The sequence below is a fragment of the Tyto alba genome, unplaced genomic scaffold (assembly GCF_018691265.1).
Source record: "Tyto alba isolate M040663 unplaced genomic scaffold, T.alba_DEE_v4.0 Super-Scaffold_21, whole genome shotgun sequence".
Taxonomy (NCBI): Eukaryota; Metazoa; Chordata; class Aves; order Strigiformes; family Tytonidae; genus Tyto; species Tyto alba.
This window is the reverse complement of record NW_024881295.1, coordinates 818881-839667: the sequence shown is the minus strand read 5'-3', so window position 1 is coordinate 839667 and position 20787 is coordinate 818881. Positions and strand designations below refer to the sequence as shown.

General features: G+C 42.3%; 1 protein-coding gene across 1 annotated transcript; it reads left to right on the top strand.

Annotated features, from left to right (window-relative positions):
* The first annotated feature begins 1388 nt into the window (after positions 1-1388).
* On the top strand, positions 1389-19182 carry FKBP4 (FKBP prolyl isomerase 4). The gene is made up of 10 exons (XM_032984079.2): positions 1389-1712; positions 5340-5484; positions 6710-6852; positions 10337-10457; positions 10950-11106; positions 12403-12493; positions 12822-12905; positions 13601-13786; positions 14312-14551; positions 18533-19182. The coding sequence occupies exons 1-10, from the start codon at positions 1629-1631 to the stop codon at positions 18629-18631; spliced, it is 1350 nt and encodes a 449-aa protein (XP_032839970.2). The 5' UTR covers positions 1389-1628; the 3' UTR covers positions 18632-19182.
* The last annotated feature ends 1605 nt before the right edge of the window (positions 19183-20787 follow it).

Here is a 20787-nt window from a genome sequence, read left to right as displayed (position 1 = left end):
TGGCATCAGCAGAACCAACCTAAGGCTGACGGCAGTCATTGTGCACTGTTCACAGATGCAGCTTTATACTGCCACAGAGCAACTCCAGGTTGCATGCAGAGTCAGGACAGATGCAACATGCATACTCAGAGCAATCTCACATGCTGCTGCCAAACCTTCTGCAACCTTTCCAGGGATCCTTTCTGAACTTATCGAGGTCTGCACAGCATGGGTCCGTGCCCTGAGATGTCAGCGCAGTTGGGAAAAGCAACTCCAGAACACTGAACACCAGTTTGTGAGCCTCTTTTCTTTTACCTTCAGTGACTGATTTTGTTACCAAAGGATCAAACATCACACTGAAGCTGCAAAAGCAGAATGCGCACAAGAAGCAGGCATCTGTCTTTTCCTCATGGGTGCGCACAATACGGCTGCGGTTGCACAGCCCCAGCTCGTTCTTTGAGCCAATGGTGCGGCACAGGCCATCTGCCCATCACCCAGGACCTGTTGGGAAAGCAGGAGAGAGGGGAAAGAAAAGTTCAAGATGGACTGGGAGGGCACCACCTGATGCAAGAAGCATGCAAAGCATAGGGAAGCTCAAGGGGTCAGTGTTAATGGCTTGCAGTGGAAAGCTGAAAGCATTTTAACTCTTTTGCTTTAGTTAGTTATGCCCAAAACGATGGACAAGGTCCTGGTCTAATTTTACATCATTGGAAGGTGCAAGTGAAAATTGGCCAAAAGTAGCATACACCCTGTGGAGCTGTACAGATGTCGAATAAGGTCAGAACCTGGTCTGCTAATTCCTCTACAGCCACACTAATGTTCTTCATATTCAGAGGAATAATCTCTTTTTATTTATGCATCCCTAAATATTCCAGCAGCCATCTGAGGCACAAAACGGTGCTACCATTGATATGGACGGGCAAGCCATAGAGCTTACGCTCTGCACCATAAGCATGTCTTCACTTTTCCTCGTCCAGGGTAGCAAGCCGTTTCCAAACACATGGTTTCTAACGGGATCCCCAGCCCGGCAAGCCGTGCAGCGCCTGAGCTCCCGGAGCTGCACACTCGCTGCTGGCACGCCGCTTTCGTGCCTGTTTCTGCGACCTTTGCTGTAACCATCCACAAGCGCAGGGTGAACGAAAAGAAAACAAGCCTACACATCTCCAGAGTTCTGCTAATACTGAGGTGGCAAGAGGGCGAGTTTCACTCTAAAGTGCGCTTAAAACTTTCCCCGGGCAGGGCGGAGCGGCTCCTCCTCCCCGGCTGGCCGGACCCCCCCGCACCACCTGCGAGAGGCGGGCACGCCGCTCCCACCCCCGGCCGTTGCTTTCCCCACCCCTCGGCACCGCTGGCCTCTCCGCCCCCAGGGGCTACGCGCACTTTCACCCCGCCGCCTGGGCGCTTTGCAGCAGCCCCGCTGCCTCTCTAGAAAGTTCTCGGTTCCTCCCTCTCCGCTCTCCTCCCCTTCCTCCTCCCCGCCGCTCGGGGGTTGGCGCTGCAGCGCGGGCAGGAGCCGCGCGGTTGCTCGCCCCCGCTGCTCGGAGCCGGAGGCGCAGCGAGGCGCTCCTGGCAGCCCGGCGGGAGGCTGGTGTTGACCCCGACCCTGCTAGGCGGCCCTTCCCTGCGCAGCGGTGGCAGCGGCAGACGGGATGACGGCGGAGGAGATGAAAGCGGACGGGGCTCCCTTGAAAGGGGCGGACATCACCCCCAAGCAGGATGAGGGCGTCCTCAAGGTACCTGGCAGCTGCGGTTCACACGCTCCCCGTCCGCATCCCCCGGCCCTGACGCGGAGGCCGGCGGGGAAGGCGGCGTGGGGGCGGGCTGGCCTCTTCTCGCCTGGGAGCGGGCGCTCCGCGGGCGCCCCGGCCCCGCCGCGGCCCGCTTGGTCCCCTGAGGGGAAGCAGGCGAGGCCCTCACCGGGCTGCCCGCCGCACCGCAAGCTCGCGCAGCCCTGGCAACGTAGCGGCGGCGCGCGGAGAGGGCGGGAGGGCGCTTTGGCCGCGCACGCGCCCCGCGGCGGGGATGCCGGCAGCTCCCCCGCTGAGGCGAGCCAGGGCCGGGGCTGCCCGCGGGGAAACCCCGCGGTTGCGGCGTGGGGAGAGGCGCTTCTCGCGGCGTTCGGGCTTTTCCCCAGGGCTGGGGGGGGGGCGAAAGATGGCCGGGCCGCGCTCTCCGCTACGTTGGTTTTTTTTTTTTGGGGGGGGGGAGGGGGCTGGGTCCGCGTCTGTCCCTCAGCACGTGTTCGCGCGCTGGGAATCAAAGATGGTGCTTCAGTAGGGGACATGTATTTCGTATACATTCATAGCTGGTGTAAAGCAGTGCTGCGCTGCCTACTTTTGCCCATCTTTAAGGCTCTGAAAATGAGGCTCTCCATCTTGGTGCGAGCAGCCGCTCAGACCTGAGATGGTGCATTGTACACGTGGGCCTGATGTAAATGCAGCCCGGCGGCAGGAGCTGGAAGAGCTGCCCGTTGGTTCAGCTGAAGTGGGAAAACGAGCTAGCAACAAACTGCAGGTGAGGCCACGAGTAGAGCTGGCTGCAAGGCTGGCCGCTGTTGCGGTTTGTGCCGTGTGTTGAGAATGCCAGCAGACTGGCTTCTTTCCTTTGTATTGGAAAGTCAGTTGATAAGGATAGCAGAATTTAAACCATGAGGGGGAGTTGCATTAACTTCCTATGTCAGATATTTTATATTTCCACATCTCTAGAAACTTCTTTAACCTCTCTCAGAAGCTTTAACGCTCCCTAGAAGCATTTTTATATCACAGTGATATTTCAGAGGTACAGTGTTTGGAAGAAGAAAAGTGGCATCAGAGGAAAGACAAAATTCTGTTTTTAACCTTTAGAGCCTTCTGGCTTTAAATTCCGGGTTTGTTATAGAAACACTGTCTCCAGTTCAGGAAGGGGTATCGGGGACCAGACTGAAGATCTGTGGTTGGCCTCTATACCCTGCTTTCTTTTAGTTCCTGCTGACATGCTTTGGTGAGTGTTTCTATTTTTTTTGCATGTAGCACAGTATCAGGTCAGGGTTCTCATCTGCGTGGCTTCCTGGGAAGCTGTCTGCGGGTCTCCTGCGTCTCAGATCCTGCCTGAGCGTGGTAGAAGGCAGTGAGTGTCTGCCTACTCCATGCAGTACCCACCTTTTGATGGAGAAGCAATAGATGCTTTATCTTTTTAAAGGCAGGGGGAAAAATTACTGACAAAATAACTGAGCTTGTGAAGACATCAAAAAAGGTGAGGTTGTCAATTCACAAGGCAAAAGACTATAGAGGTCATGAAGTCCAGCCTTCATGGATTTTATTTTTCTAGTAATTGCCAGAGTGGAGAATACACCATTGAAATCAAGGGAGTAACTCAGAACTAATCTATACCAATTTTGTACTGGTATTGTTGCACTGATTCTAGGAGGCTTTTTTATTTTGTTCATTAGCTTTGTATCAGAATAGTATCCAGAGGTTTTTACCTGGCATTACTGAATGTGTTTGCACCGTTTCTAGTGTAAGTATTTAGAATTAGAAATATTTACAATCATAATATCAGAAAGACTGGGTTTCTCCATCTGAAAGGCAAATGTAAACCTTACAGAAAATAGGGTTGCCATATTGAATATATGAAAAAAGTGAAAGTTGAGTCTCTTGAAAATTGAATAAATGCAGAAGAATAATGTATGAATACTGGAAATGAGAGTCATTATTTTCATGTTGGATAACCTGGTATGACACGACAATAATATGGCATTTGGAAAAGCTTACTAAATTTCCATTAAATGCAGTTACTATTTCAAAGTGCCTTCAGATGGGCTGCTTTAAAATTTCTAGTTTGGATCTACTTTTATCTAAGCATGGTGTAGTTTAGGTTGACTACAAGACTTGTGTTATTTTCATATGTCTCTCTTCCCTGATCTCTATGAGAGTGGCTGCTTGAATTTTTGCTTTACTTGAGAGATAAATCAATAGATTAGTTCTGTAATACTAAAAACTGCTGTAGCACTGAGGTGGTGCAAGGTAAGGAGATGGTGTGCTGTGTGAGGTCAGGCATCCTATTTCACACTGTACATTCTCTCCCTAGGAAACTAATCAGGTAGTAATATTTTCTGTGGTGTGTTTTTTTTTCCTGTGTTTTTTTTTTGTTTTGTTTTTCCCTCTTAGCATCCAGTGAGGTACCTTCAGCTTGAGTCTGACAGAAGCTGTTCACATTGCCTCGGCTTTGGGTGGAGGGTCCTGGCATTTCTGTGCTGCAGTCAGTTGTAGGGATGGTGGAAGGCAAAGTAGGAGGCTGATAGTGGTTGGTTGCAAGAAGTTGAAATTTGGGAGAGAGACTCCCACAGGTCTGCTTCCTTCAGTAAAAAACATGATTGGTATAGAAGCATGACATTTATATAGCTTTTTTTTTAAAGCAGGGGCACTGATCCATGCTTCTGTATAATTGCCCTTGAATAAATGTTTATCTTATGTGAACGCTGTTTCCCAGGCCTCTACAGATGCAAGCAAATAGGGTCATCCATTGGTTCCCTTTTGCCTAACTAAAGTAATGCAAGGCTTTGGCTTGGAGCTAGGCTGTTTCAGTCAGTATTGGAGAAAACTCAAATTTGAACTTTGGAATCCTGTTATGGGCAAGGCTTCATATCCTTGCCCTATGAGATATGTTGGTATTATTCTTTATTTTTATATGCATTTCAAATGAACACCAGAGAGATTGGCTGATCTTCTTTTTTGTATAGTGTAGATCTAGTTGATACTCTTCTTCCTATGGGGAACCTCTTGAAGAAAATAAAATCTTTGCAGCTGTATGTGAAATGAGGGTGCTGGGAATCCGTGTCAGAGTTGTGGGGAGATGAAATTAATACAGTATAATAATTCCTAAGTGTTACTGTGTTGGATGCTAGAACTAACCTGCATTGGGGTGACATTTTGTTAATCTTTGTTAAACTGTCTGGTTTAACTCAAGTAATCTCAGAATACATGTTAGAATACACTTTGCATGGAAGGAACCTGCTTGGTTTCTTGTTTAAATGCTTTGCCTAAATGCGCTATTTTTTAAATGTTTTACCTGATGCAGTTTCAAGAACACTTAAAATCTTATTGAGGAAAGGTAATTGACATTGCGAACTAGGTGCAGAGATCTGTAAGCTGGTGCCAACTGTTGCCAATTAAGTTCTTGTATCACAGCACAGCCATGTTGAGGTTCCTGCGTATGCAGCACTACTAATCTGTAGACAGAATAGTCGGTTCACTTCCAGATAACTTAAGTAAACCTGCAAATCCTTTTTCTATTGAAGATGATAACACATGCATCTAAGTAAATGGAGTTAATGTCCAATAGACAGACCCATCATCTTAACGTTGCTTTACTGTTTTTCTCAGGTTGTCAAGAGAGAAGGCAGTGGCACAGAGTCTCCGATGATAGGTGATAAAGTGACCGTTCATTACACAGGATGGCTTCTTGATGGCACAAAATTTGACTCCAGTCTAGACAGGAGAGACAAATTTTCATTTGACTTGGGCAAAGGTAATATCTTGTGTTTGGTATTGATCAGTTTCGGTAATAACTGAGATGGGATTTCCTTGCTGCGTGTCTCCTTTGCATGTTAGAGTTGCTGTCTAAACTTGTTTTCAGAGTTTAAGGTTTATTCTCATAGAATGGACCAATAAGAGCAGTTCTGAGATTTATTTTGAATGAGAAAACTGTGTAGTCCCTTGATGAGTCTTGCTGAAGAATTCATGGGCCTCAGACAAAGCACTCTGGGGGAGCAAATTTGTCCTGAAGAGTAGCGAAAAAGAGTAGTTAAATAGCCAGAGCATGCATTTTTTTTGCTTTTTTGGCAGACTCAAATTCAGGAGTACTTAATTGTGACCAGATATTGGGACAGGGTGCATGAGGGCAGCTGTCAGCTGCAGTATGATGAAACGTACTCCTTTTTTCACCAAGTTCCCAAATGAACCCAAATGTGAATCTTGAAGTAGTGCGTCCCTTCATTATTAAAAGCCTTCATTTTTTGAATGCAAAAATCCAGATGTCCTTGTTCCAGCAAATCTTATTAATCAATCTGAGCTCTCCTGGCTTTATTTGGGAGATAAATTCTGCACTGTACTGAAATTTGAGATTATATGAAGTGTACCTATTAATACAAGAGTAACGAAGGCTGCTTGATTGTGCTGAAAGGAGCAGCAAGTAGGAGAGCTTGAGTAAGAGATAAGATTTTGTTACTTGAGGTTCCAGCATCTGTTCAGTTTTGGCTTTAGAAGGAATACTACTTCTCCTACTTTCCTCCCCCTTTCTGTTACAAGTGCATGTAACTTCTAGTTACCACTTGTGCTACTCTTTGCCAACTGATAAAGTACAGAAAGAAAAGGCTGTTTTGGATTGTTTACAAAATATGAGCAGGCAATCTCTCACCCTAAGATCTTCCTCTTCAAAGAGTTTATTGTTATTTCCTTGCACTTGAGATAGCGTGCTTCAGCCCGTGTCTGTGCGCAGAGGCGAGAAAGTAAGGGAAGAAGAAGACTCACTACACGTAGAATGAAGACATTTAGCTAAATTTGGGTCCCCAAGTAATTTTATAATTTGATTAGGATTAAAACTGATGTACGTAAATCAGAATGAGCACATGTTTTTTAGTATTTTTGCTCTGTCTTAGCTTTCGTATACTAGAAGTGATGATGCTTAGTTCCATAGCTGATCGTACTTTTCATGTATGCCTAGAAATCATGTGATTTATATTTGACTTGCATAGGTGAGGTGATCAAAGCATGGGACATTGCTGTCGCAACTATGACAGTTGGTGAAATTTGTCGGATTACATGTAAACCAGAATATGCCTATGGTTCAGCTGGGAGCCCCCCAAAGATACCTCCCAATGCTACACTGATTTTTGAGGTAAGTGAGAGATGGTCACTAAAACTGTACACTTGAAAAATAAACAAAAATCATATTTCACTGTTAAAAATGTATGATGTAATATCCTTTCAAAACAGGAATGTTAAGTTCGCTAAAGAGAAAAATACGGTCAATTAGGGTAGTGTGGACAAAGCATAGAGTTGTAGTCTGGCTGCTACTGATCTGCAATGGCTCAGGTTCCCTTATTTTGGAGTTTTGAAAATACTTGAATGTTTTCCTCTGTTCATAGTTTCAGTTTTACAGTTATGGAATGATTCACCGTAGGAGAACACAGGTTGGGAAGGTGGACTGTCTCAGTGGCAGACTTTGAAGTAGTTGAAAAAATGTAATCCTCTTTCTACTTCCTAAGACTCAAAATAATGATACTTATGTTAAACAATATAAAGATTTCAACAACAGAAGAAGCAATTCATGTTCTCAGTAATATATTTTCCACACTTTTTCTTCTTTGCAACATTAACACAATCTTTTTATGAGCTATTTTGGGGGAGAAAAGAGATAATTACCCCATATAAACTGCTAGAATATAGTATATTTGAACAGCCCTGCAACTGTGAATTCTGTTTCCTGTAGAGCTGAGCATTTTAATAAGCCTTAAAGCACTACAAGAACAGTTTGGATTCAGGTTACTTGTTTATTACAAGAGTTTTTCTGTGGATCCAGGCTACACTGATCAAACTTACCATCAGTCATTTGTACATGCTTGGGCCCTGTGACATATTTAGCAGTCTCGAGTTTGGTGTCTGGATAACGCTAGTTTTACAATTCACATGGACGGACAGTTGTTCTCCTCAGAGGTGAACTGCATGTTTTGGTGAGCATGGAGCCAATTAGCGTGGGCTCTTAACCTCACCAGCAGAGGACAGAATTTGTTTCCTAGTGATCTTTAGGGCATCTGCCCCTCAAAATGTAGTGGAAATAGTAGTTGTCTCTTGTCCGTGTACAGTGTCTCAAAGCTCAAGACCTTCTACCTTGGCAGTATAATAAAGCATTCTTAATGGCTTAGCACTTGTACACAGGATGATATATCATTGTCCTGCAACATGAGATAATATCTAACCTTCTGATAAATAAAAGCTCTAACTGCAACATGAGATTTGTTTCATCAGAGTACTACTGATTCTGATACAGTCATCCAGATTATTCACTTCCCACTAGGTTTTTTTCTTAATAATGCCACTCTGACCTTTCTATCTTCTAGGTACTGTTTAGATAAAAGTAGTGTTTTATTCATGACCCTTTATATCCTCTGATGCTTGCCTGTGCAATGATGTTAGAGGGAGGAAGGGAGAAGGAGAGGAAGGGAGAAGGAAAAGCACTGAAGCTGCCTATGATGGTTTTGTGCTTCCCTAAGAAAATGGCCTGTCGATGACTGGCTACAATAATAAGCAGTGCTGGGTGTGTCCTGAATTGGGGTTTTAGGGGGAAACTTACATCCAGAAAGTTTTCCTAAGTTTTATTAGATAGGAGTGACTTCTTACTAGTATGATTCTCAGGCACTTAATCTCTTAAGTTTCCACTTTCTTTAGTCTTGCTCCTATGTTTCCTTTTATTATTTTAAACAGTGTAAACATGGTTCCTTTGCAGGTGCCATTCCCATACCAAAATTTTAGAGGAGTTGCCGTAAAGAGGACCCTCTAAAACTAAGGACTCTAAAAAGGACTCTCTAAAATGTAAAAAGATTTTTGTTGCTGTGTCATAACCACATCAGCATTTGTTTATGACCTGAAATAATGGATGTCTTATGATTTGGGTTTTGAGTTTGTTTTTTGTTTTTTTTTCCTTCCTCATGATTGCTTTTGATAAGCAATATGAAGAAATAGATTCTTCCATAGAATACTGCTGTTCAGGTAAAAAAAAAAAAAAAAAAAAAAGGAGGGAAACCTGTATGGTCATCAGAGGAATGTAATGTTCTGGAATAATTTATCTTGTTTCAGACTGAAGAGAAAGGCTAGAATATAATTTGTTATTAGTTACCCATCAGAATGCAATGTGGAAGCACTTGTGCTGGTGAATATTCGGTTCCTTTACTTTTGCATTCCAGATATCTTAAGTGCAGTGTTATGAACCTCCACAGCATTAGCCTTGGACTTTTTTTTTTTTTTTTAATGAGGTACTTAGTCTAAACAGTGCTGATTATAGTGGCTTACTCTTTTATGCTGTTTTTACTATTGTTTTACTCAAACATAGGATAGAAAAAGATTATATTTTTTTTTCTTAATTTCATAGCAACAACAAATTTCTTTTGTGAGTAGTCAATTTTTCCATCTTGTCATGGTACTTCCAGTTCAAACTATGATTGGCATTAGAGACTTGTGGGGGCATGTGAAGATTCTGGCTGGATAGTTATCTCCTACATTAACACCAGCTCATAAAAATTCTAAACAATTTGTTGCAGCAGCAAGTTCAGATTAAAGGTGGGCCAGATCATGGTTTTGTTGTTTTATCATTATTCTGGAAATAATTTTTTTCTGAAATGATCCAAAATACACAATGATAAGGCAAGACTAGAGGGAAAAATGTGACAAGACTAAAAAGAGAACACTAACTCTGCTCAGGCATGCAAGAAAGAATGACCCAGAAGTTCTTAAACTGTTGTCCTGTGGCACAAGAGTAGGAGTATGAAAAAACAGGTGGGCAGTAGCTGAAGTCTGAAAATACATTCTTAAATCTGTTTTAATATTGCAGGACAAGCATTTGGAATCAGTTTGAGCTCCATTCCAAGCACTTAAAAATTGGTCTGAATTTGACGACAGATGGAATGAAGGATATAATCAGGACTTAAATATAAAGATGCAGTCCTTATCCTTAAGTTTTCTGCTCCTTTTGTCCTTGCATTACTTACAAACCTTCTCAGTCCTTAGAAGCAGTGACACTACTAGTGATTCTATTTGACAGTAGAGTAAGAGGGTATGACAGCTGCTGATCAGCTGCAGAGTGAGAGCAAATTCTTTCTGGCTTAATGTGTTCAAAAGGTATTTTACCTCATTAAAAAAGAAACAAACAAGACAAAAAAAATAACAAAACCAAACCAACACCTTAAGCCTAAAACCCCAAATCCATACTTCTGCCTGCAGACATTAGCAAAACTACTATTAAAGAAGTCAGTAGTCTTTTTTTGCAGTAGCCCCTAAGCATTGTGGCTCACGTAAGCTTTATTCAGAAGCCAAGTGAACAGTTGTTTCAATTAAAGGATTTAACATATAGTATTGGGAGACCAAGATTGCTGGACAAAAAAAGCTGTAAAGACCTGAATATAATCTGAAACTCTTCAGGAGGTTTCCATCCAGTATCTACTGAATACAGCATCCTCATAGCCTTGGCTATCTAATATCTTACAGGACATTAACTAAGATAGTGGCTTCCTGAACAGCCATAGTTTCAAAGATCTTGGAGAACAAATTCTGTGAGTTACTGAATTGACGTGGTGAGAATAAATGCAAGGCTTTTCTTCCCTTCACAGATAGAACTTTTTGAGTTCAAGGGAGAGGATCTCACTGATGATGAAGATGGTGGCATCATCCGAAGAATTCGTAAAAAAGGGGAAGGCTACTCCAAGCCCAATGAGGGTGCGCTTGTGGAGAGTAAGTACATTTCACAAATAGTAAATGGGTTTACCGTGTGGGAGGAAGAACCTTTTTGCCCAGTCTACAGCTCCTTGCCCTGAGAGAGGGGAATACATGTCTTCTCTTTCCTTTACCAAGTGACTTAACCTAGAGTAAACTTTAATTGTGTTATTTCTGGTGAGGTTTACATTTTCCATCAGCAATTGTGTTCTCCAGAGATACTGAATCTGATAAAGTGCTTATCTCATCACAAAAGGTAGATGAGTATTGCCGAGTAAGAAGGAGGGAAGTAGTTCTGTCATTTGTTGGAGTGCAAAAAAAAAAATTAAATATAGGTGAACAAAAGAAATTGTTTAAGTTTAGCAGCAGAAGTTCTGTTTACTGCCAGTGGCCACCATGCATAGGTAGCTGTTGAAAGAGACTGTTTAGGAGGAGGCTTTGGCACTGCGCTACCTGCCCCATAGATATATTCTGATTTTTCTCTGGCTTGTTCTGTTTTTTCATTACCAGTCCAGTTCGAAGGCCGATATGGAGATCGTGTTTTTGACAGGCGGGAATTGCGGTTTGAGATTGGAGAAGGTGACCACTATGATCTTCCTCATGGTCTGGAGAAAGCTATTCAAAAAATGGAGAAATCAGAGGAATCTGTGTTCTATCTCAAACCCAGGTATGTTCTTCTAGATCTTTTGAGGGCTTATACTAAGCATCTGGCAAGAATTAAATGTTTTATTATAGTACCTTTCAGCTTTTTTCAGTGCTGTAGTAAATACCTGATCAGGCCCAAAAGTTTGATTTATGCCACTTAGTTGTGAAGTAGTAGCACTCCAAAAGAAATGTACTGAAGTCTCTATAGTGTTGATCTCTGAATATTTAAAAAAAAAAAAATTGTTGCTCTCTGACCTATGTTTTTTTTGGTCCCAAAACAGTACTTACTGTACAGCATTGCATATAAAGATACCTGAAGAACAGCCTCAGAATAGGAAGAGAGCTGATGAGCCTTCTGAGCAGCTGATGTGACCAGATAGCTAGTCCTTAGGTGATGTAGTTATTAGAGTATCAAAAATCCTTTGTTGGTATAAAATGTTCACTGGTATTTTGAAACCCTTTTGGAAAAAGACCTTCAAGGTTCCTGTGAGATACAAGGTAAAGTTATATCCAAACCTTGGACCGTTATGACAACTCCCTGAGACTAGGAGGAGCTAACTGAAGTGCATGACTGCCCAATATTGTAACCTTAAAGAGCCCTGGATATAAGCGGAATTTTCTCTTTACAGCGATAACACATCTGAAACAAGTGGAGTCTGCACTGATTGTTTCCATCAAACTCCATTTCAGTTTTCATTTTAAGTTTTTTAAACTGGAACTGAATCTGATGGGAGAAGAAAAGCAAAGCAGTCTGATCTTGAGGGCTTTTCTGCTAATATGCAGCTTCTTCCTGGAGTTGTAGCACAGAACCTTTCTATATAGGCGTTTACTATTTGTCAGATGATAGGCAGTATGTTAAGTGTACAGCTCCTCACTTAATCTCTGTATTTATTGTTGTCTTTGCTTTTCTGAGAATAGTACTAAAATAGAGGTTCTCTGAAGGAAACATTCAGTCTTAGACCATGAATCTAAAGCAAGATGTGTATAACTTGAAAGTTTGAGGGTTTTTTCCTTGGTGGAGACATAACTTGCTTTTCTTTCACATTAAGCTAAGAAAAAAAGAAAAAAAGAATAGGACTGGTAACATAGTGATTAGCAAAATTAACCTCAGGTGTCTCCACCTTTCTTCTACCTCGTGCTTGCTAATTTTAGAATAGTACCCAGAATTCTTCAAGTCTTTCTGTCTTGTAATAATGCTATGTAGGCATCCCAGATTTGCATGGGGGTTTTGCCTCATTTCCTATGTAGCAAATATGGCTGGATGGATAGTTTTGAAACTCTTGTTTCTTTTCCTCCCTCCACACCCCCAATCTTACAGCTATGGTTTTGGAAGTGCTGGGAAGGAGAAATTTCAGATCCCTCCAGATGCAGAACTACAGTATGAAGTGAAACTCAAAAGCTTTGAAAAGGTAGGAATGAGAGATGAAGTCAGGGAAGAAGTATGAGTGCATCTTAAACAAGGATTGCGAAATCCTTGAGTGTTGATATGAAATAGAGAAGTCACTGTTGTCAAAGATGATGACATGTTGAGAGGTCTTGTCTGAGATTGTCCTTGTTCTTACTGTATCACTGTCTGTTGCTGTCAGTGTCTCTGCTGCTGCAGCCCAGTTACCAGTAGTGGTGCAAAACTCTGCTTTGCCAAACCTATCTTTACCATACTGTTAGTGGGAAGAAACATAGCCACATGGTTTCCCCAGAAGTTGTATCATTGGCTTGAACTGTTTCCTGTTTGGGTAGGCTAAGGAGTCTTGGGAAATGAACACAGATGAGAAGCTGGAACAAAGCTGCATTGTGAAGGAGAGAGGCACTCACTACTTCAAGGTAAATTACAGTCTCCAAGTAATAACAGCATTTCTTAGTCCATGTTATGAACGGATAATGATGATTACAGCTGCTGTCATTTCAGAGTGGTGTTCACGGTATTTTCTGCGATGTTTTACAGGGAGGACTGGAGGGGAAGAAGGTGCCTTTAGAAAAGAAAGCCTCAGAGTTGGAATAGCCAAATAACAAACTTGGCAGGGAGTTAGTTCTACGTTGGAGCTGTTTGCTATACCTACAAATAACTTTGGGGCATACGTGGAATAGTAGCAAGGTTACAGTTCCTGCTGTGGAATAGTGCTGTGAATGAACAACACTCATTTGGGTAGATATGTGTGGACAAGCTGTTTCAAACAATTTGACCACCTTAAGGCAGACTTTCCCATTATCTTCACGACAAAGCAATACTTGTGCTGTTTTGATCTTCCTTGTATTGTATCAAAAGTTGAATGTAAGGTGGTAGTTAAGAGTGCAGTACCAATGCTGGCCTATACCCCTAGCTGTAGTGGGGGAACCAGTTATTCCTAAAGATTCTCTGGTCCTATGCAGGAATGACTTTCAGAAGTAGTGTATTTTTGAGAGAAGTTATTTTCTGATTGAATTCTTTTTTCAGATCTCTTGCTCAAGGTAAGCAGAAGGGGCAAGGAGATAAAAATTACTGTGATGAGCTGTGTGATAATTAACTGCCTTGTTTACAGGAGGGGAAATACAAGCGAGCAGCCTTACAATATAAAAAGATTGTGTCATGGCTGGAGCATGAATCGGGACTCTCCGATGAGGAAGATACAAAAGCCAAAAGCTTGAGGCTTGCTGCCCACCTTAATCTAGCTATGTGCCATCTCAAGCTGAAGGAATATTCCCAGGCTTTGGAGAACTGCAACAAGGTAGTAGGGGTTTATTTACTCTTAAGCTGCACAAGCAATCTGACAGTTTATCTCTTGCTTTAACAGTTTGAGGGATAGCAGGCCATATGGTGCCTGACCCTTCTTATCAGCTGGCAGTTGGGTAGTACTGAATGCACGATGTAAAAATATTCAACAGGTTATTTTCATAGTTACTCTGCTTTGAATATCTTTTACTAACTTGCTGCTACATTGAGAATATTCAAGTATTTAGAAACTGGAAACACTTGATGTGATGAAGGTAATCATGTTGGCAGATGTTCTTCAGAGAGCTGAAATAGAGCCAGGACTAAATTTTAGACTTCTTGGTTCTCTGTCAAATAGTTTACCATATTCAGTACTACTTTGTACTTCTACTGTATTCAACTCACCTTATTAGTAAGCTCTGACAGGACTCAAATCTGTATCAGAAGGTACAGTTCTGGCAGTCTCTTGTGTCCTGACTGCATGTTATTTTTAAAAAAGAAATTATTATTGAATATGGGTTTGATTTGGTTTTTAATGCAGGCACTCGAATTGGATAGCAACAATGAAAAAGGCCTCTTCCGGCGTGGAGAAGCGCACTTGGCTGTCAATGACTTTGAATTGGCGCGGGGAGATTTCCAGAAAGTGATACAACTTTATCCAAGTAACAAAGCTGCCAAAGTGCAACTGGTAACTTGTCAGCAAAAAATACGGGAGCAACATGAGAAAGAGAAAAAGATGTATGCCAACATGTTCCAAAGGCTTGCAGACAAAGACTTAAAGGTAAGTAACTCTACTCCAGAAGACTTCAAGAGGTGGTGTCACGTGTTAGCCAAGGAATAGTGTGTCAGATACTCAGCTTACTTCTTAGTACAGATAGATATAGTGGGAGAACACTCAGGTAGGTTCCTCTGGGGAAAATGGAAATGGCTAACAGTCAAGATGATTAGGTCATCTTCTTTGAACAAGACAACTAGCAGTACTAAGCATTGCACAGAACACTTATTCCAACCAATTTTGCAACAGACCAGTGTTAATCGGAAAGCAACTGAAGTGATGAGATGCAAATTTGATAACGTTTGAGAACTGAAAAAAGTGTCTATTTTCCTTGAACTGATTGTTCTAAAGAGTCTGCTCTGGTGCTTGGATGGCTTGTCTACTGAGACCTTATGTATTGTACAGATGGTGCTGAACACCATCTTGCTTCTCATGGAAACATTAAGATGTGGTTGATGTTCTCCATCTCAGATGTTGCAGATTGATTATGAAGTGTCAGAATTCAGGCTGTCAGAAGATTCATTCTACTGTATGGGTAGTTCTCCTACTAAGCTTTCACTAGAATTTTAGTAAATACCAGTTCAGTTAACAACTGCACTATTTGAATATAGGTTATAACAAGGTTGTGTCAGCTTGCAAGAAACATTAAAAGTTATTGGTGAGAATCACATATCCTAACAAAATGTTCTGTTTATTTTCCTTAAATCTAACGGTCCAGAAGGACTAGGTAAACTTGTAACTTCAAGATAAATTTGGGATTTATATCAGACTTAGATGTTCTCAGTAGCATTGGGGAGTGCAGAAGCTTGCATCTTGTTGAGGTTATTTTCACTGATCTTTGTGTTCACCTTTCCAGAATATGCATGGGGAATCTTAAAAAACTGTTAGATATTGGTATGTCAATTTCCTGTGGTTAACTCTGTCAGTGAGTCTTCAGATGAGTGTATGTATCCTGGCAATTCAGCCATCTCAGACTGTCAGCTGACAGTGCTACATGAAACATTTCAGAAACCTCTCTTTTTCTTCCCTTTCCCCAGACTTTCAAAATGAGATATAATTGAAATCAATTAATCTCCCAGAGACAATGGGAGATGGATTCCACTCTTCATCTTACTATGTTATAGTAGTCATATAGTAAGCATAGGGTAGTCACCCCTAACTGGATGGTTGGGTGGGCAGACTGTTCTGTTTGTAGCTTTTTGGTTGTGGGTTTGTTTTTGTTTTTCTCTTTAAAGAGTAGCAGTAGTTCTGTGATTTTGGTTCTGCTTCTCATGGAGGAGTGTAAACTAACACATAAATGCAGACATTCCCCAGTGATTCTGCAAGGACAGTGTCATTGTCCGTATATTTATGTATGTTGTTAAAGCAGCCTGATGTCAACAGTCATTCCTTATTGGAGCCTGGAAGAAAGTATTCTGTCCTTTTAGACATTGTCACATATAGTAACTCAGTAACTCAATTTTCGGTAGGCTTTAATGAAAAAATCTCAGGAAGATAAAGATACAGCAACCAAACTAGAATTATTCACTACTGGCCATCTTCATTTTAGAAATTGCAGGTTCTGCTGTGCAGGTTCCTTTCAGCTAGCACAGCTGCTGGGAATCTGGCTTCTTCTGCTAGGTGTGGGACACAGCAAGATCTGCTGTTCAGGGAGGAAGAGTGGATTGCTGAAACAAGCTATACCCACTAAAGGTGTGAAAGGGCTGCCTTTGTGCTTTTCAAAATGTATACCTCAGCCCCTAAGACAAACAGTTGGTACAGTCGTATTCGTGGCAGAAGGCAGACTCACAGTCTACATTACAGACTGGGATACGGCAAAGATATGGCACTTAATTCCAGTTTTCCCATCTACTTCAGATAGAATCAGCGTATAGAGTCATAGAATCATTTAGGTTGGAAAGACCCTTAAGATTCAGTCCAACCACTAACCAACACTACCAAGTCAACCACCAAACCGTTACTCTTAAGCACCATGTCTACATGTCTTTTAAATACCTCTAGGGATGGTGACTCAACCACTTCCCTGGGCAGCCTGCTCTAGTACTTGATAATCCTTTCGGTGAAGAAATTTTTCCTAATGTCCAATCTAAACCTTCCCTGGTGTAACTTGAGGCCATTTTTTCTTGTCTTATCACTTGCTACTTGGGAAAGGAGATCAACACACACCTTGCTACAACCTCCTTTCAGGCAGTTGTAGTGTGATAAGGTCTTCCCTGAGCCTCCTTTTCTTCAGGCTAAACAACCCCAGTTCCCTCAGTTGCTCCTTATAAGACTTACTCTCTAGACCCTTTACCGGCCTTGTTGCCCTTCTTTATACACACCAGCAAATGTCTTTATTGCAGTGAGGAGTCCAAAACTGAACACAGTATTTCAGGTGTGGCCTCACCAGTGCTGGATACAAGGGGAGAACCACTTCCCTAGTCCTGCTGGCCACACTATTTCTGATACAGGCCAGGATGCTATTGTTCTGGTTCGTTCTTATCAATAATTAGATGATCTTGGGAATATGCATGTTTACACTGTGTTTTCTTGGAGCTATCTGGCATACTTCAGTTGATGTGGTTTTATATGAAAAAGGATTGATGGAATATGGAACTGTAAGCAAAGGACGTTTACTCCCCAGATCCCTTTTGGGATTTCTTTTCTTGCAGGAAAACATGTTTTCCTATTAATTTATTACATTGCTTTACTCTAGCTCCAGCAGTTTCTCTGTTAGTGGTGGTGGGAGAAGTTCAAGAGTTGTGGAGAAGAGGTTTGTTTACCAAATGTCTTCTGATTGCTAAGAAGGCAGTTTGGAGTATAGTTCTGAAATTCCTGACATCTGTGTATCTTTCAGTCTGTTGAAACTCAACAGCCACTCTTGCATCAGTAGTTCTTTTCATGAATTTGAATAGTTCACATAAAGTGTGAAATTTTAAAGGTTAGGATGTTTATCACCTTATCTTAAGCCCAGGATTGCTAGCTATCAGATTTTCTGTGGAGAGGAGACTGTGGTCATGTGTTTCACAGAATGCTTCGAAGGATGAAAGGTTGACCTTTGATGCCTGGATGTTCTTTGTCTGTGGTTTCTGTTGGAGCTAAGTTGATGTAACATTTTAGTTTAAGGATTCTGTCCCTATTCCCCTCCCCCAACAGTGCATGCTTATATCCTTGTTCCTGTTTGATTCTCATCTAACCTCATAATAAAATAAATGGTTCAGGGTGCTAGGCTGGCAGGTGGAATAGTAATTCCATTCCACTGTCTTGAGATGAGCAGAGCAAGATGTTTCTACCTCCCTTTACTGTGTTTGAAAGTTATTGCAAGGTCAGGACAAGTGGTCATGTCCTATTGTAAAAACTGACCTTGGACTCTTACTCTGTGGCATTCTGTCTTCCACGCCTTTTTATGTGGACTGGAAGATAGAGCAAGGAGAGGGCTTTTAGAGCAGCTATCTTGTCAAATTAGATTTTCTTCCAGCTAAGCTCTTACAGAGGACATCCAAGTGACTGTTGTCAAACTGAAGTCACTATCCATGAAACTAGTTGCCCAGCAAAGATATGTCTTTGTATCTTGAGTCCAAGTGTGCCTCATACAAGCTGGGGGTGGGATCACTGTATGGGCATTGTTGAAATTGAATCACATTGAAATGGAAGCAGGATGAAAGCAGTTCTGTACAGAAGCTTCCTAAATGAATTTCAGTTTGTGGAAGAATGCTGTAAGGAAGTGTTATGTGGCAAGTGTGCGCACACTACATTATGAATCGTAACTATCTAACATCAGTATATTTCTCAGCCTCCTCTAAACTGCTTCTGGTTTCTTAGATGCAGAAAAAAAACCTCAAAATTTCTTTGCATTTCTCTTGGGTGAAGGTCCTAATATCTTAATTCAGTCTTGCAGGGAGACCAGGTATCCTAGTGATAAGAATCAAATAATGTTTGTGGTATTGTTTGCAAATACTAGTAATTTTGTATAACAAACGAATATATTTTATTTGTCTCTCTCTTTAGTCAGCTGCTACTCTTCAAACCAGCCACACCGAAGATGCAGAAATGAAAGATGAGCAGAATGGAGTTGGAGATGAATCGGAAGTTGACACAGAAGCATAAAAACCCTATTCCATTAGTTTTGTAAATGAAAATTTCCAGTGAATTAGACCTTTATTTTTCTACCTGGTTGGACAGTGGCTTCAGGGGGGCAGAGGCTGAAGCCACCATCCCACAGTTGGTTACAGCTTTATATGTCTGAAGCTGAGTGGCAGCATAAATCTGGTTTAATCCTAGGGACTATTTATTCATTTGGACTCTGTTACTGGTTGGGTTCTGCCTGGATTTATTCTACGTGGTTTATTTGCATTTTGCCATTGGTGTTTGTCCTCTCGTTCCAGCTCACTTTAGTCCCAGGTTCTGCTTCCTAAATTTAGTTCCTTGATTTCTTTCAAGTAATTGGCCTTGCCCCAGGAGTCCTTACATGAGACTTGAGAACAAATTGGTACTCCCAGTTCTGCTTTGGGATTGCCCTGTTCCCCACCCTGTTCAGTAGGGAGTCCCTTCCATTAAGCGTTGTAACCTTTCTTGTATGCCTGCTCTTTGCAAATTGCTGAAGGTGAAGACTGTGAAGTCACAGCTTAAGTAATAAAGCTCCAGTTAGCCCACAAAAAGTTGTTTTCTTGAGTTTTTTAATGGAATTTGCACAGAATTAAGAGAACATGCTGTCTTTCAGCCATTCATCATTTTCTCATCCACACAGCTGTACAGTAGTCACGGTATCTGATCTGTTTTACTGTATTGTTTGTTCATTGCCATAGAACATTCCCACAGTAATTGATACAGTATTTACCCATTTGCAAAAGGAAAAAATATGTTGTTGAAAATTGTACAAAAAGCAAGTCTGCAACCTATGCATAGAGCTTATATTCTGTTCATTATTGCTGCCTTCCTCTTGATCCTCCACACTGTAAAACTGGTCCAGAAAACACCCATTTATTTGTACCTGAAAATGACTGGCTTTGAAGAGAAAATAAGTGATAATGGTTTAGCATATTACAAATACTCATAAATCCTAATGAACTACAACCTTCTGAGTGATTCTAATGTCTGCTTATCCCCATCTCACAAAGAAGCTATTCTGCTTCTTTCTGCAGTATGTTTTATGTCTTGGAGGGGGTGTGGGTGTGTGGGCTCTTTGTTGGGGTGGCTTTTTTGTTTGTCTGCAGTATTCAACATGGTACTCAAACTCACCTTCTGTTTATCCTGTTAAGTAGTGTTAACAGGACAGTGGAGATGCTGAGTTTCTGAGACTAGCAACAGGGATCCTTTGCCTGCTCTGCAGGAGGAAGGTAGATAATCTATTCCTTTCAGATAGAAAAATGGATTTTTTTTTTGCAGTGAGAAAGATGTCTTTGCATGGCATGGGCTGGAATTGTATGTATATTGCTGACATTTGAAATCTTAGCAGAGGAGACCATAAATTAAGACAGAAGTACCGTACAAGAACTTACTCAGGGGGTTCTTGCAGGGAGGTTGTCAGTACTGGCCCCTGCAGGAGTGCCAACTTGAGCCTGGTAGCTGTATAAATGAACTGTCACTGGAGTGGTATGGCCAGCGTGACACCGTCCTGCCCCCAGACCCAAGACAAGAAGCTCACCAGCTGCTGCTGGGTTGCAGCTGGCACAGGGAGCTGCAAACTGCTTGGCTCTGCATGGTGTAGCAGTGGCTTAAGCTCCTGTGGGGTGGGGGAAGGATAAAAGAAGAGGCAGGATAAAGTGCTCGGTAGGCCACAACGTTTAAGGAAATGTTGATTGCTTAGTAAAATTGTAGTGTTGCCAGGTAATGCAGGTGCTTTCAGCCCTGGGTATGTGAAAGTCGTTTCACCTTGTACCAAAGCACGACTACGTCTGAGGGGAACGATGCAGGCAAGTTACAGCAAGGGGTGAAGGATGTCAGGTGGAAGTTACAAGAGGGAATTTCCAGACATGGAAGAACAGTAAAGGGAGGGGGAATGCCAAGCAAGAGTTCTTTTTCTCCAGCAAGGAAATACCTTGATTTGTTGGGAACTGTTTCTGGAAATAAATCACTGGCAGGCCGGCTCTGCCCGCCGGTCCTGCTGGGCAAGCGGCAGCCGGGGCGCCGAGCCTGCGGCACCGCCTGCCACCGGGTAACGGGGAAAGCGGCCGGGCCCCCGCCGGGGCGGGCGACGGGCAGAGCGGCCGCAGGCCCGGCTGCCCGGAGCGGGAAGGCCGAGGCGTGTTTCCCAACCCAGAGCG

Excerpts from the sequence above, each read along its gene's own strand:
- FKBP4 (XM_032984079.2), top strand. The coding sequence starts at position 1,629 with ATGACGGCGGAGGAGATGAAAGCGGACGGGGCTCCCTTGAAAGGGGCG. Across the intron at positions 5,485-6,709 it reads TTCATTTGACTTGGGCAAAG|GTGAGGTGATCAAAGCATGG; the intron begins GTAATATCTTGT and ends TGACTTGCATAG. Across the intron at positions 12,494-12,821 it reads AACTCAAAAGCTTTGAAAAG|GCTAAGGAGTCTTGGGAAAT; the intron begins GTAGGAATGAGA and ends CTGTTTGGGTAG.